At 64.6% G+C, this 13,330-nt stretch overlaps 2 protein-coding genes across 2 annotated transcripts in view; both read right to left on the bottom strand.

Moving 5' to 3' along the window:
• The window catches only part of ICAM5 (intercellular adhesion molecule 5), a 9,294-nt gene extending 5,199 nt beyond the window's left edge, over positions 1-4,095 (bottom strand). The window contains exons 1-9 of the mRNA XM_053968240.1: positions 3,770-4,095; positions 2,943-3,221; positions 2,562-2,873; positions 2,155-2,433; positions 1,776-2,054; positions 1,422-1,664; positions 1,043-1,321; positions 307-588; positions 5-220 (exon numbers count right to left, since the gene is read on the bottom strand). Coding sequence (XP_053824215.1) covers positions 5-220; positions 307-588; positions 1,043-1,321; positions 1,422-1,664; positions 1,776-2,054; positions 2,155-2,433; positions 2,562-2,873; positions 2,943-3,221; positions 3,770-3,827 — 2,227 coding nt within the window. The 5' untranslated portion in view covers positions 3,828-4,095. The remainder of the gene's footprint in view (positions 1-4; positions 221-306; positions 589-1,042; positions 1,322-1,421; positions 1,665-1,775; positions 2,055-2,154; positions 2,434-2,561; positions 2,874-2,942; positions 3,222-3,769) is intronic.
• A 383-nt stretch (positions 4,096-4,478) lies between these two features.
• TYK2 (tyrosine kinase 2) overlaps positions 4,479-13,330 on the bottom strand; it is a 27,483-nt gene continuing 18,631 nt past the window's right edge. Inside the window, exons 24-28 of the mRNA XM_053968241.1 lie at positions 10,969-11,934; positions 8,642-8,917; positions 8,290-8,559; positions 7,022-7,264; positions 4,479-5,464 (exon numbers count right to left, since the gene is read on the bottom strand). Of these exons, the coding sequence (XP_053824216.1) occupies positions 5,253-5,464; positions 7,022-7,264; positions 8,290-8,559; positions 8,642-8,917; positions 10,969-11,934 (1,967 nt within the window). The 3' untranslated portion in view covers positions 4,479-5,252. The remainder of the gene's footprint in view (positions 5,465-7,021; positions 7,265-8,289; positions 8,560-8,641; positions 8,918-10,968; positions 11,935-13,330) is intronic.

Consider the following 13,330-nt stretch of genomic DNA (forward strand, 5'->3'; position numbering starts at 1 on the left):
TTGCTCGCCGTGCAGGTGTAAACGCCCCGGTTGGCCGCGGTGGCCCCGGTGACCGTGACCGAGCGGTTGTCGGCGGCCAGGCGCACGTTGGGCGCGGGGGGCAGCGCCCAGGCGAAGGTGGGCGCCGGGACCCCCTCGGCGCCGCAGTCCACGGTGAAGCCGCTGCCGCGGGTGACGTTGGCGGAGGGCAGGACGCGCAGGGTGACACCGGCGGGGCCGTCTGCGCCGGGGCGACAGCGGCCGGTGGGTGCTGAGAACCGCCCCAAAAGCCGCGGGATTCCCCCCAAAATCGCTGCCCGCACTCACACTCCACGGCCACGGTGACGTTGCGGACGGCGGAGCCGTGCGCGTTGGTGGCCCGGCACCGGTAGGTGCCCGCGTGGGCGCGGGTGACATTGCGGGTGGCCCGGGGGGGGTCCTGGCTGTCGCCCAGCTCGGTGGCGTTGGCGGGGTGGCGGGGGTCGCCCAGCTTGGCGCAGGTGACGCGGGGCGGGGGGTTCCCGGTGGCGGCGCAGCCCAGCTCGGCCGGGGTCCCCTCCAGCCACCGCCGCCGCTCGGGGCAGCCGCGCTCGCCGAGGCTCGGCTGGTCTGGAAGCGGGGGGAGGCGGCGGGGGAAGCGGGGGGGGGGGTGGTGATGGTGATGGGGGACCCCCCCTCCGTGAGACCACCCCTGACCCTCCCGGGGTCCACCGGGAGCGCCCCCGGTACCGCTGGGACCGGTCCGAGCGCAGCCGGGCTCCGCCTCATCCCCATCCCCATCCCGGCACGGCTCCGGGATTCCCGGCATGGATGTGGCACTCCTGGCGCCACCAGATCCCTGCGACATCATTGTCCCATCCCTGTCCTCACCCAATCCCTGTGACATCCCTGTCCCATCCCTGTCCCCACCAGATCCCTGTCCCATCCCTGTGACATCCCTGTCCCCACCCCATCCCTGTGACATTCCAGTCCCATCCCTGTCCCATCCCGACCCCGCTCCCTGCCACATCCCCCATGCCCGGCGCACCCCGGTGTCCCCTCCCCTCGCCGGTGTCGCACTCACACTCCACGGTGACAACGACGCTCCTCACGGCCACCCCGTGCCGGTTGGTGGCCCTGCACACGTAGCGGCCGCCATCAGCCCGGGTGACCACGCGGCCGCGGGCGACCCCGCCGTGCTGGATGCCACCGTGGCGAGTGCCGCCGTCGCGGGTGCCACCGTCGCGGGCACAGCGCGTGCTGGGCGGGGGGTCCCCGTCGGCGCGACACTCCAGCTCCCGCCGCTGCCCCTCCACCCAGACCTGGCGTGCCGGACACCCCGACTCGGACAGCGTGGGCTCATCTTGTGTGGGGAGGGGGACACACACAGAGGCCACCCGGTCACCTCGGCGGCCACCGAGGGGACCCGGCAGCGCCCCGGCGGCGTCCCCGGTGCCACTCACACTCCACGCGGACGGTGACGCGGCGGCTGCGCGTCCCCAGCGCGTTGGTGGCGTTGCACAGGTAGGTGCCCGCGCGCGAGCGGGTCACCGGCTCGGGCTCGCCGGTGGCCACGGCGACGCCGTCGCGGCCGCACACCACGGTGGGCTCGGGGTTGCCGGTGGCGCGGCAGGACAGCGCTTCCCGCGTGCCCCGCACCCACGTGCGGTTGCCGGGGCAGCCGCTGGCCGGGATTTCGGGAAGATCTGGTGAGGGAGGGCGGAAAAAAAAGAAAAAAAAAAAAATAAATAAAAAAAAACGGGATTCGGGGAATGCCGGGAGGGGCGGGCGAGGCCGCGGCTTGGTGCGACACTCACAGAGCACCGCGAGCCGCGCGTCCGCGTCCTTTGTCACCACGCTGTCGCCCACCGCCAGGCTGGCCCGGCACCGGAATTCGCGGCCGTCGTCGTCGCGCCGAGCCACCAACCGGAGCTGCAGCCGGGGCTGCGGGCCCTCGGCCAGGACGCCGCCGTCCGCATCGCGGAGCTGCAGCCGCGCCGCGGGCGGCTCGGTGGCCCCGGCGTGGCAAGTCACCGTCACCTCGCTGCCCGCCGCGGCCGGGGCCGGGCTCAGCTCCAGCGCGGGCGCCGGGAATCCTGTGCGGGAGACGTTCCCGCGGGTGGATCCGAGGGGATTTCGGCGTCCCCGCGGTCCCCCCGCCGCCGCCCACCCACCCACCCCCTCCCGGTGCCTTACGGTAAACGTGGAGCTGCCTCCGCGCCGTCCGTGCCACCGTGGCCACCGCGGCCGTGCAGCTCAGCTCCCGCGGGCCCGGGCTGCGCGGGGACAGCTCCGTGCTGGCCGTCACCGTGTCGCCGGCCACCGCCGCGGTGACGTTCAGCGGCTCCTGGTCCAGCGCGGCGGTGACACGGATGTCCCCGGCCGGGAAGGCGCCGGCGATGCGGCAGCTGGCGTTGGCCACCGTGCCGGCCTCGAGGATGGCGGGGGCCTGCAGCTGGGGGGGCTCCGGGAGAGCTGGAGGGGGGGGGGGGGGACACGGCGTCACCGGGAGTGTCACATGTCCCCAGAGCCAGGGACAGCATCGCGGCGTCACCGGGAGGGTGACAGTGAGGTCACCGCGGACGGGGACGAGGCCACTTTACCGAACACCGAGAGCGTGACGGGGACAGCGGCGCGGGCGAACAGGGGCCCGTGCGGCCGCAGGGACAGCTCGGCGTGGCAGGTGACGTCCTGGCCGTGGTCACCGCGGGTGGCGGTCAGCAGGTGGCTCACGGCCACGCTGGCGCTGCCCTCGGCGTCGCCGAAGCTCTCGGTGCGCAGCGTTTCGGCGCCGCGCCGCAGCGTCACCGTCAGGTTCCGCACCGGTGCCACCTCCAGCACGCGGCACGTCACGTTCCGGCTGTCCCCCACCGCCACCGCCGGCACCGGCTCCAGCTCCACCCGCTCCGGCAGCTCTGGGGACCGGCAGGTGCCACCACGGTGTCCCCCACGGTGTCCCCGCCAGCGCCGTCCCCGGTACTCACGGTAGACGAGGACGCCGGTGCTGGCGTTGGCCTCGGTGTCGCCGCAGCGGCCGGAGCAGGTGACGGGGCCGGGGTTCCACTGGGACACGTTCCGGAGCCGGAAGCTTTGCCAGCGGAGCCCCCCGGCCCCGGGGGTCGCGGGCAGGGGGGTCTCGAGCCCCAGCGTGGCGTTGTCCCCCGGGCAGGCGCTGCGGCTGCAGTTGACGGTCACCGAGCCCCCGAAGGCCACCACGGCCACCCGCGGCCAGGCCACCACCGTGAAGGTGCCCCGGGCGACCCCTGCGGGACCCCCACCACGGGCAGTCCCCCCGATTCCGGCTGGGGGAGGGGGGGGACCCCCGGTGAACCTGGACTGAGACCCCCCCCCCACCATTGCCGCGGTCCTGGGGGTGTCCCCGTGTGTCCCCAACCCCCCCCCCCCAATCCAAAAGGTCACCGTGATTTTGGGGTCCTGGGGGTCCCTGCGTGTGACGCCCCCCCCCCCCCCAGTTTTAAGCGTCCCCACTATTGGGTTGGGGGTCCCTGTGTGCCCCCCCCAACACTCAAATGCCTTTGGTGTTTTGGGGGGGGGTCTCTGAGGGTCCCCCCCTCCCACTCCCGCGGGTCCCCAGTGTCGTGTGCCCCCCCCCCCCCAAAAAAAAAAACAAAATTCGCTGCAGATTTCGGGCTCTCTCTCCCTCCCCCGCCCCCCCCCCCCCCCCCCCCCCAGTTAATGGTCGCTGTTTTTTTGGGATCCTCAGAGACGCCCCCTCCCCATTCTGGAGGGTCCCCCCCCCCCCCCCCCCCCAAAAAAAAAAAAAACCCTCGGGCCCCCCTCACCCCTTTACCTGCGAGCGCCAGAACGAGGGGGGGCAAGAGCCGCGTGGCCGGGCCGGGGGGGCCCATCGGGAGAGGAGGAGGAGGAGGAGGGAGGGAGGAAGGTGGGGGAGGAAGAGGAGGATGGAGACGGGGATGGAGACGGCGAGGAGGGGGAGGAAAAGGGGGGATGAGGATGGGGATGAAGCGGAGGGAGGACGGAGGCGACGGGGAAGAGGAGGATGGGGATGAAGCGGAGGAGGACGAGGACGAGGAGGAAGGGAGAAGAGGAAGAGGGCGGCGGGGAAGAGGCGGCTGAGGCCGAAGGCAGCTCCTCCGCTGCCGCGCGCGCCGCCGGTCCCGCGGGGCTGCTCCTCCCCCCGCCCACGCCGACCCCTTCCCCCAGTCCCCCCCCCCCCACCCCCACCCGGTGCTCGGCGCTTCACCAACCCCCCCCCCCTCAAAAAAAACAAAAAACCCCAAAAATCCCTCCCCGAACGCCCCCAGAGCCCTCCCCGCGTGGGCGGCTCCGGGCCGCGCGTGGGCGAAGCGACAGCGACAGACGGGACCGGCGCGGGGGGGGGCGGCACGGGCTGGGGACACCGGCGATGTCACCAGCCGGGTCGGGGTGTGGCTTTGGGACAATGGTGGGGACAGCCCACCCCCCCCCCCCACCCCCCCCCCAGTGCCACTCGCCAGCCCGGGGTCCTGGAAAAGCCCCCACACCCCCCCCCGGAATTGTCCTGTCCCCAGTGGATGTCACCTGCAGCGTTTATTGGTGGGATGTGTCACTGTCACCTGCCTGTCCCCTCCCTCCTGGCTCCTTGTCCTCCCGCCAGCACCGAAGTGCCCGGGATTCAACCCCGACGCTCCCCGCCCGGAGCTCCGAGACCTCCAAAAGTCACCAAATCCATCCCAAAAAAAAACCAAACAAAAAAAAAAACACCCCGATGCTCCCCGCCCGGAGCTCCGAGACCTCCAAAAGTCACCAAATCCATCCCAAAAAAAAACAAACAAAAAAAAAACCACCCCGATGCTCCCCGCCTGGAGCTCCGAGACCTCCAAAAGTCACCAAATCCATCCCAAAAAAAAACAAAAAAAAAAAAAACCACCCCGACGCTCCCCGCCTGGAGCTCCGAGACCTCCAAAAGTCACCAAATCCATCCCAAAAAAAAAAAACCAAAAAAACAAACAAAAAAAACCACCCCGATGCTCCCCGCCCAGAGCTCCGAGACCTCCAAAAGTCACCAAGTCCATCCCAAAAAAAAAAAAAAACCAATAAACACTCGAGGGATAAAAAATCCGGAGCGAACCCCGGAGATCCACGCCAGGGCCCGGCTGGACGTCACCATCCCAGCCCATCCCAGCCCATCCCAGTCCATCCCAGTCCATCCCAGTCCATCCCAGTCCGGGAGCCGCATCCGCCGCGGTCGGTCCCCGCTGTCGCCGTCCCCTCGGTGGCCGCGGTGGAAGGGACGGGCCGGGGGTCCCGGCCCCTCCACGGCCTCTCCCCGGCTACGGGGCTCCGTTGGGAGCGGCCGCAGCGGCCTGGGAGCTGCCCGGTGGCCGCAGGGGCCGGGCGTCCGGCGGCGGCTGCCGCTTCCAGAGCCAGTACTCGCCGATTTTGGTGCTGTGGCGGTGGAGGAAGAAGGCGCCGGCCAGGCCCAGGAGGGCGAGCGCCGGCAGCACCCCCAGGAGCACCGGGAGCAGCGGGACCGAGTCGTCGTCTGGGGGGGGGGAAACGGGAGCGGGGTCAGTGGGCAGGGGGCTGCTGCGCCCCGGGACCACCAGGAGCCCAAAAACCACAAAGGCCTCCAAGATCTCCAGGGCCCGAGACCCCCAGAACCCCCAGAACCACCCAGGAACCCCAACATCCCAAAGAACCCCAGAACCACCAGGAGCCCAAAAACCCCAAAGGCCTCCAAGATCTCCAGGGCCTCCAAGACCCCCAAGACCACCCAGGAGCCCCAACATCCCAAAGAACTGCCAGGAGCCCAAAAAACACAAAAGCCTCCAAGATCTCCAGGGCCTGAGACCCCCAGAACCCCCAGAACCCCCCAGACCTCAAATATCCCAAAGAACCTCCAGAACCACCAGGAGCCCAAAAACCACAAAAGCCTCCCAAGATCTCCAGGGCCTCCAAGACCCCCAAGACAACCCAGGAGCCCCAACATCCCAAAGAACCGCCAGGAGCCCAAAAAACACAAAAGCCTCCAAGATCTCCAGGGCCTCCAAGACCCCCAGGACCCCCCGGACCTCAACTATCCCAAAGAACCTCCAGGACCACCAGGAGCCCAAAAACCCCAAAAGCCTCCAAGATCTCCAGGGCCTCCAAGACCCCCAGAACCCCCAAGACCACCCAGGACCCCCAACCCCAAAGAACCACCAGGAGCCCAAAATCCCCAAAGACCCCCAGAAACCCAAAGACCCCCAGAAGCCCAAATATCCCAAAGACCCCCAGAAGCCCAAATCCCAAAGACCCCAACAGCCCAAAATCCCCAAAGACCCCCAGAAGCCCAAAGACCCCCAGAAGCCCAAAAACCCCAAAGACCCCCAGAAGCCCAAAATCCCCAAAGTCCCCCAGAAGCCCAAAATCCCTAAAGACCCCCAGAAGCCCAAATACCCCAAAGTCCCCCAGAAGCCCAAAATCCCTAAAGACCCCCAGAAGCCCAAATACCCCAAAGACCCCCAGAAGCCCAAATACCCCAAAGACCCCCAGAAGCCCAAAATCCCCAAAGACCCCAAAGTCCCCCAGAAGCCCAAAGACCCCCAGAAGCCCAAAATCCCCAAAGACCCCCAGAAGCCCAAAATCCCCAAAGACCCCCAGAAGCCCAAAGTTCCCCAGAAGCCCAAAGAGCCCCAGAAGCCCAAAATCCCCAAAGACCCCAAAGACCCCCAGAAGCCCAAAGACCCCCAGAAGCCCAAAGACCCCCAGAAGCCCAAAATCCCCAAAGACCCCCAGAAGCCCAAAGACCCCAAAGAGCCCCAGAAGCCCAAAATCCCCAAGGACCTCCAGAAGCCCAAAGACCCCCAGAAGCCCAAATACCCCAAAGACCCCCAGAAGCCCAAAGATCCCCAGAAGCCCAAAATCCCCAAAGACCCCCAGAAGCCCAAAGACCCCAAAGACCCCCAGAAGCCCAAAATCCCCAAAGACCCCCAGAAGCCCAAAGTTCCCCAGAAGCCCAAAGAGCCCCAGAAGCCCAAAATCCCCAAAGACGCCAAAGACCCCCAGAAGCCCGAAGACCCCCGCGGCCCCCCCGGACCCCCGGGACCCCCTCACACACAGTGGACCCAGACGGTGACTTCTCTCTCGGCCGTCCCCAGCTCGTTGGTGGCCTGGCACAGGTAGGTCCCGGCGTGGGCGCGGTGGGCGCGGCGCGCCGTTCCGAGGGGGAAGGAATTCCCGTCCTTGGAACATTTCACCTGCGGCCGAGGCGAGCCCCTGGCGCTGCAGTTCAGGGTCTCCTCCTGCCCCTCCGTCCAGTTCTGCTGCGGGGGGCAGCTCTCCGTGTCCAGCCGCGGCTTGGCTGCGGGAAAAGCCGGGATGAGGAGCAGGGAAAGCCGGGATAATGACCAGGAAGAACTGGGGTGGGGGCAAGGAAAAGGTGGGATGGAAAACAGGAAAAGGTGGGATAAGGACCAGGAAAAACTGGGATGGGGGCAAGGAAAAGGTGGGATGGAAACCAGGAAAAGGTGGGATAAGGAGCAGGAAAAACTGGGATGGGGGCAAGGAAAAGGTGGGATGGAGACCAGGAAAAGGTGGGATAAGGAAAAGATGGGACAAGGAAAAGGTGGGATAAGGAGCAGGAAAAGCCAGAATGGGGACAAGGAAAAGGTTGGATAATGACCAGGAAAAACTGGGATGGGGACAAGGAAAAGGTGGAACAAGGCAAAGGTGGGATAAGGAGCAGGAAAAGCCAGAATGGGGACAAGGAAAAGGTGGGACAAGGCAAAGGTGGGACAAGGAGCAGGAAAAGCCGGGATGGGGACAAGGAAAAGGTGGGATAATGACCAGGAAAAACTGGGATGGGGACAAGGAAAAGGTGGAACAAGGCAAAGGTGGGATAAGGACGAGGAAAAACCAGGATGGGGACAGGGAAAAGGTGGGATGGAAACCAGGAAAAGGTGGGATAAAGACAAGGAAAAGGTGGGATAAGGACCAGGAAAAACTGGGATGGGGGCAAGGAAAGGGTGGGACAAGGAAAAGATGGGATAAAGAGCAGGGAAAGCCGGGATGGGGACAAGGAAAAGGTGGGATAATGACCAGGAAAAGCTGAGAGGGGACAAGGAAAAGGTGGGACAAGGCACAGGTGGGACAAGGAGCAGGAAAAGCCGGGATGGGACAAGGAAAAGATGGGATGGGGACCAGGAAAAACTGGGATGGGGACAAGGCAAAGGTGGGACAAGGAGCAGGAAAAGCCAGAATGGGGACAAGGAAAAGGTGGGACAAGGCACAGGTGGGATAAGGAGCAGGGAAAGCCGGGATGGGGACAAGGCAAAGGCGTTCCAGGGGCCGGAATTCCCGTCGGCAGCGCCGCGGCCGCGCTCTCACCCAGCACACGGATCGTCTGCGATCTGTTCCTCGCGGCGAAGGGCGGCATCTCGGCCACGCAGGCCAGCTCCAGCCCCGTCTCCGCGTCCTCCTCCCGCACCGGCACGCTGAAGTTCACCGGGGGCCGCCTCGACTCCCCCAGATCCCGTCCCCGGGCCCGCACCCGCACCCGGGCGTCGCTACCGGCGCCGTCCGGCACCGAGCAGCGCCCGCTCAGCTCCGCGCCGGCCGCGGCGGTGTCGGCGACGTCCAGCAGCGGCACGGGGAGATCTGCGGGCGGCAAGCGAGCGGGGGATTGTGGCGTCGCCGCCGCCACGCCGCCCGCGCGCTCCCGGCGCGGGTGGCCACTTACGGTACACCTGGAGCGTGGCGTTGGCGTGGATCTCCGCGCCGCCCAGGCGGGCGGAGCAGCCCAGCCGGACGCTGCCCTCGCGCTCCACGGTGACCTCGGCGGTGGCGCCGCGGCCGTCGCGGCCGAGCGTGGCCGGCCACGTGCGGTTGTCGGCGGTGATGGTGAAATCGGTGGCGGGGATGCGGCGCCCCGCGGTGCAGGTGACGTTGAACGGCTTCTTCCACCTGGGGTCCGAGGCGGACAGCGACAGGCGGGGAGCCTCCGGGAGCGCTGGCGCTGGGAGGGGACGCTGGGGTGAGCCGTGGTGGGGAAATAATGGGGGGAAAATGGGGGGACAGCAGGAAAATAATGGGGGAAACAACAGGAAAATAATGGGGGGAAATGGGGGGGACAGCAGGAAAATAATGGGGGAAAATGGGGGGGACAGCAGGAAAATAATGGGGGAAACAACAGGAAAATAATGGAGGGAAATGGGGGAAAAATGGGGGGACAGCAGGAAAATAATGGGGGAAAATGGGGGAAACAGCAGGAAAATAATGGGGGAAAATGGGGAAAAATGGGGGGGACAGCAGGAAAATAATGGGGGAAAAAAGGGGGGAAACAGCAGGAAAATAATGGGGAGAAATGGGGGAAACAGCAGGAAAATAATGGGGAAAAATGGGGGGAAACAGCAGGAAAATAATGGGGGAAAATGGGGAAAAATGGGGGGGACAGCAGGAAAATAATGGGGGGAAAAAAAGGGGGGGAAACAGCAGGAAAATAATGGGGAGAAATGGGGGAAACAGCAGGAAAATAATGGGGGAAAATGGGGGGAAACAGCAGGAAAATAATGGGGGAAAATGGGGAAAAATGGGGGGGACAGCAGGAAAATAATGGGGGAAAAAAGGGGGGAAAACAGCAGGAAAATAATGGGGAGAAATGGGGAAACAGCAGGAAAATAATGGGGGAAAATGGGGAAAAATGGGGGGGACAGCAGGAAAATAATGGGGAGAAATGGGGAAAACAGCAGGAAAATAATGGGGGAAAAATAGGGAAAAACATCAGGAAAATAATGGGAAAATGGGGAAAACAGCAGGAAAATAATGTGGGGAAACAGCAGGAAAATAATGGGGGAGAAATGGAGAAAAATGGGGAAAACAGCAGGAAAATAATGGGGGGAAAATGGGGGAAAACAGTGGGAAAATAATGGGGGGAAAACAGCAGGAGAACAGCCCTGTGATGGGGTGGGGTAGCTCGGGGGGGTTGTGGTGAAAATGGCCTGAACTACAAAATCCCTGTGAAATCCCTATAAAATCCCAACAAAATCAGTTCTACATTAAATTAATTAATAAAATTCCATCCCATCCCCTATTACTAATTTTGCCTTCTGTCCCACGTGGAAAATAATTCTGACTAAACCCTTTTGTCCCAACGTTTACCTTAACAAACGGCTCATTTTCCTATCAATACATCAATTTTCCACCCTTTATCCATCAGGACAAAAAAAAAAAAAAACAAAAAAAAAAAAAAAAAACCAAAAAAAAAAACAACAGCCCTGCCTCCAGAATTCCAGACACTTCAAAACCCCTGGGGCCAAAAATCCAAAAATCGGCTCCAGCCACCTCTGAGCTCCTCCTGGAGAAGGAATCCAGAAATCTCGGGTGCCCTGGGGGCGGTTCGGGGGTCGTTTGTGCACTTCAGGGAGCTTCCCGGCCAGGGATTCTCAATTCCTGGAGAAGTTTTTTGGGGAAAAAAAAACCTCCCAGGCTCATCCTCATCACTGAATTTCGGTGTTTTCCCAGCAAAACATCCCCAGCCGAGGTCACCGGGGTGCGGAGAAGCCCCCAAAATTCGGGTGAAGCTCCCCCAGGAAGCAAAGGAAACCCCCCCCAGGGTGGCTGAAAAGCCCCCAAAATTCCGGGAAAGCGGAGAAAAAAAAAAAAAAAATCCCCGAAGTGTTGAGGAAGCCCCCCGGGCTGGGTCCCCGCCCGAGGCCGGGGGGATTCCCCGGCAGGGCCGCGATTTCCGATCCCCCTTGAGCGGAACCGTCCCTCCCTTTCCCGGAATGCCCGCGCCAGGAAGGGAGGCGAGGAGGGAGGAAGAAAATCCCGCTGGTTTTTTTTTTTTTTAGGGATTTCGCAAGAATTAACAAAATTCCCCGCTCCATCCATCCTTCCCCCCGCGGCGGGGACAACGACCGGGCACGGGCTGGGGGGGCGGGGGGGGGACGCCCAGGGCGCGGTGACACCTCCGCGGATGGCGGCGAGCGGGGACATGCGGGGTCGTGCCCCGGGGGTCTCCCGGTCCCCCCCCGGGGCCACCCGGTGCCACCCGCAGTGTCCCCTCACCTGCGATGACACCCAGCGTGCCCAGGGCCAGCGCCAGCAGCGCGGGGGCCACCATCCCGGAGGGGACACCGGCTCCCGGTCCTGCGGGGGCGACACCGGCTCCCGGTCCTGCGGGAGCGCCGGGATGCGCCGGGAACACCGGGGAGGGTCCGGTGGTGGTCGGTGGGCTCAGGGTCCCTGGGGTCGGTGGGCTCAGGGTCTTTGGGGTCGGTGGGCTCAGGTTCCCTGGGGTCGGTGGGCTCAGGGTCCCTGGGGTCGGTGGGTTCAGGGTCTTTGGGGTCGGTGGGTTCAGGGTCTTTGGGTTGGATCCGGTGCGGGTCCGGACCCCGGTGTGGCTCGGTTCGGGCTCTCCGGTGCGGGTCCGGACCCCGGTGTGGCTCGGTTCGTGCTCCCCGGTGTGGCTCGGTTCGGGCTCTCCGGTGTGGGTCGGTTCGGGCTCTCCGGTGTGGCTCGGTTCAGGCTCTCCGGTGTGGCTCGGTTCGGGCTCCCCGGTGTGGCTCGGTTTGGGCTCCCCGGTGTGGCTCGGTTTGGGCTCCCCGGTGTGGCTCGGTTCGGGCTCCCCGGTGTGGCTCGGTTCGGGCTCTCCGGTGTGGCTCGGTTCGGGCTCTCCGGTGTGGCTCGGTTCGTGCTCTCCGGTGTGGCTCGGTTCGGGCTCCCCGGTGTGGCTCGGTTCGGGCTCTCCGGTGTGGCTCGGTTCGGGCTCTCCGGTGTGGCTCGGTTCGGGCTCTCCGGGACGCGTCCCTTGCGGCTCTTCCCGGCTCCGTCCGGGTCGGGGTCTCGGTGTTGGCTCTGGGATGCGCACCCGTCCCCGTGTCCGTCCCTCGGTCACTCCGTCTGTCCGTCCGCCGCCTCCCGGCCCGCCCCGCTCGGGGCGCTCGCTGTTTTTATCCCCGGGCCCGTCCCCGCCCCCGGGGAATTTCCGGGGCTGCGGGGACTTCGCGCCGGGACCCGCCGGGCCTCGAGGGGCTGCCCGGGGAGGGCTCCGCACCCCGCGGCAATTTCTTGTCCCCCTGTCCCGGGATTGGGACAATTTTCCTGTCCCCCTGTCCCGGGATTGGGACAATTTTCCTGTCCCCCTGTCCTGGGATTGGGACAATTTTCCTGTCCCCCTGTCCTTGGATTGTGACAATTTTTCTGTCCCCCTGTCCCGGGATTGGGACAATTCTCCTGTCCCCCTGTCCCGGGATTGGGACAATTTTCCTGTCCCCCTGTCCTAGGATGGGACAATTTTCCTGTCCCCCTGTGCCGGGATGGGACAATTTTCCTGTCCCCCTGTCCTGAGATTGTGACAATTCTCCTGTCCCCCTGTCCCGGGATTGGGACAATTCTCCTGTCCCCCTGTCCCGGGACTGGGACAATTTTGCTGCCCCTCTTTCCCTCCTGCCCCTCTGCCACGTCCCCCTTGTCCCCTCCTTGTCACCCTTGGGGTGCCCCCAAACCGGGGGGGGGGGGGGGGGGCTCAGCTTTGAGCCCCCAAGCCCTGAAGTGCCACCGGCAGCTCGTGACGGGGCTGTCACCCGCCTGTCACCCGCCTGTCACCCGCCTGTCACCCGCCCTGGGGTGGCTGCAGAGGCCACCATTGGGCGCCGGTGTCACCAGGGGCTGCGACTTCCTCTATTCTGTCGCGCTTTTTTTTGACATCAGGGGATTTTTGTCACTCCCGGAGCCGTGGGAACATCCCTGACGCCCCCGGGATGTCCCTGTAGCTGTCCCCACTGTCCCCATCCCGGCGTTTCCCTCCCCCGGTGGTGGCACCCAGCGCTGCCACCCTCCCTCCTGTCACCTCCGGGCCACCGGGCCGGCTGCAGAGGAGGAGGAGAGGCCGGTGACAATTGTCGCGACAACGGAGGGGTGTCACGACCCCGCTGCGGAGGTGAAAGCCGCGCCACCGCCGCTCCCCGGGGTTGTCCTTGTCGCTGGAATTTCGGGAATGCCGGGAGCCTCCTGCGGCGCAGGGACAAGGACAGGGATGGGCGACAGCACAAGGAGGGGACAAGGGGGACGTGGCAGAGGGGCAGGAGGGAAAGAGGGGCAGCAAAATTGTCCCAGTCCCAGCTCAGGGGGACAGGAAAATTGTCACAATCCCGGGACAGGGAGGACAGAAAAATTGTCACAATCCCAGGACAGGGGGACAGGAAAATTGTCCCAATCCCGGGACAGGGGGACAGGAAAATTGTCCCAATCCCAGGACAGGGGGACAGGAAAATTGTCCCAATCCCAGGACAGGGGGACAGGAAAATTGTCCCAATCCCGGGACAGGGAGGACAGGAAAATTGTCCCATCCTAGGACAGGGGGACAGGAAAATTGTCACAATCTCACGACAGGGAGGACAGGAAAATTGTCTCATCCTAGGACAGGGGG

The sequence above is a fragment of the Vidua chalybeata genome, chromosome 33 (genome assembly GCF_026979565.1).
Source record: "Vidua chalybeata isolate OUT-0048 chromosome 33, bVidCha1 merged haplotype, whole genome shotgun sequence".
Classification (NCBI taxonomy): domain Eukaryota; kingdom Metazoa; phylum Chordata; class Aves; order Passeriformes; family Viduidae; genus Vidua; species Vidua chalybeata.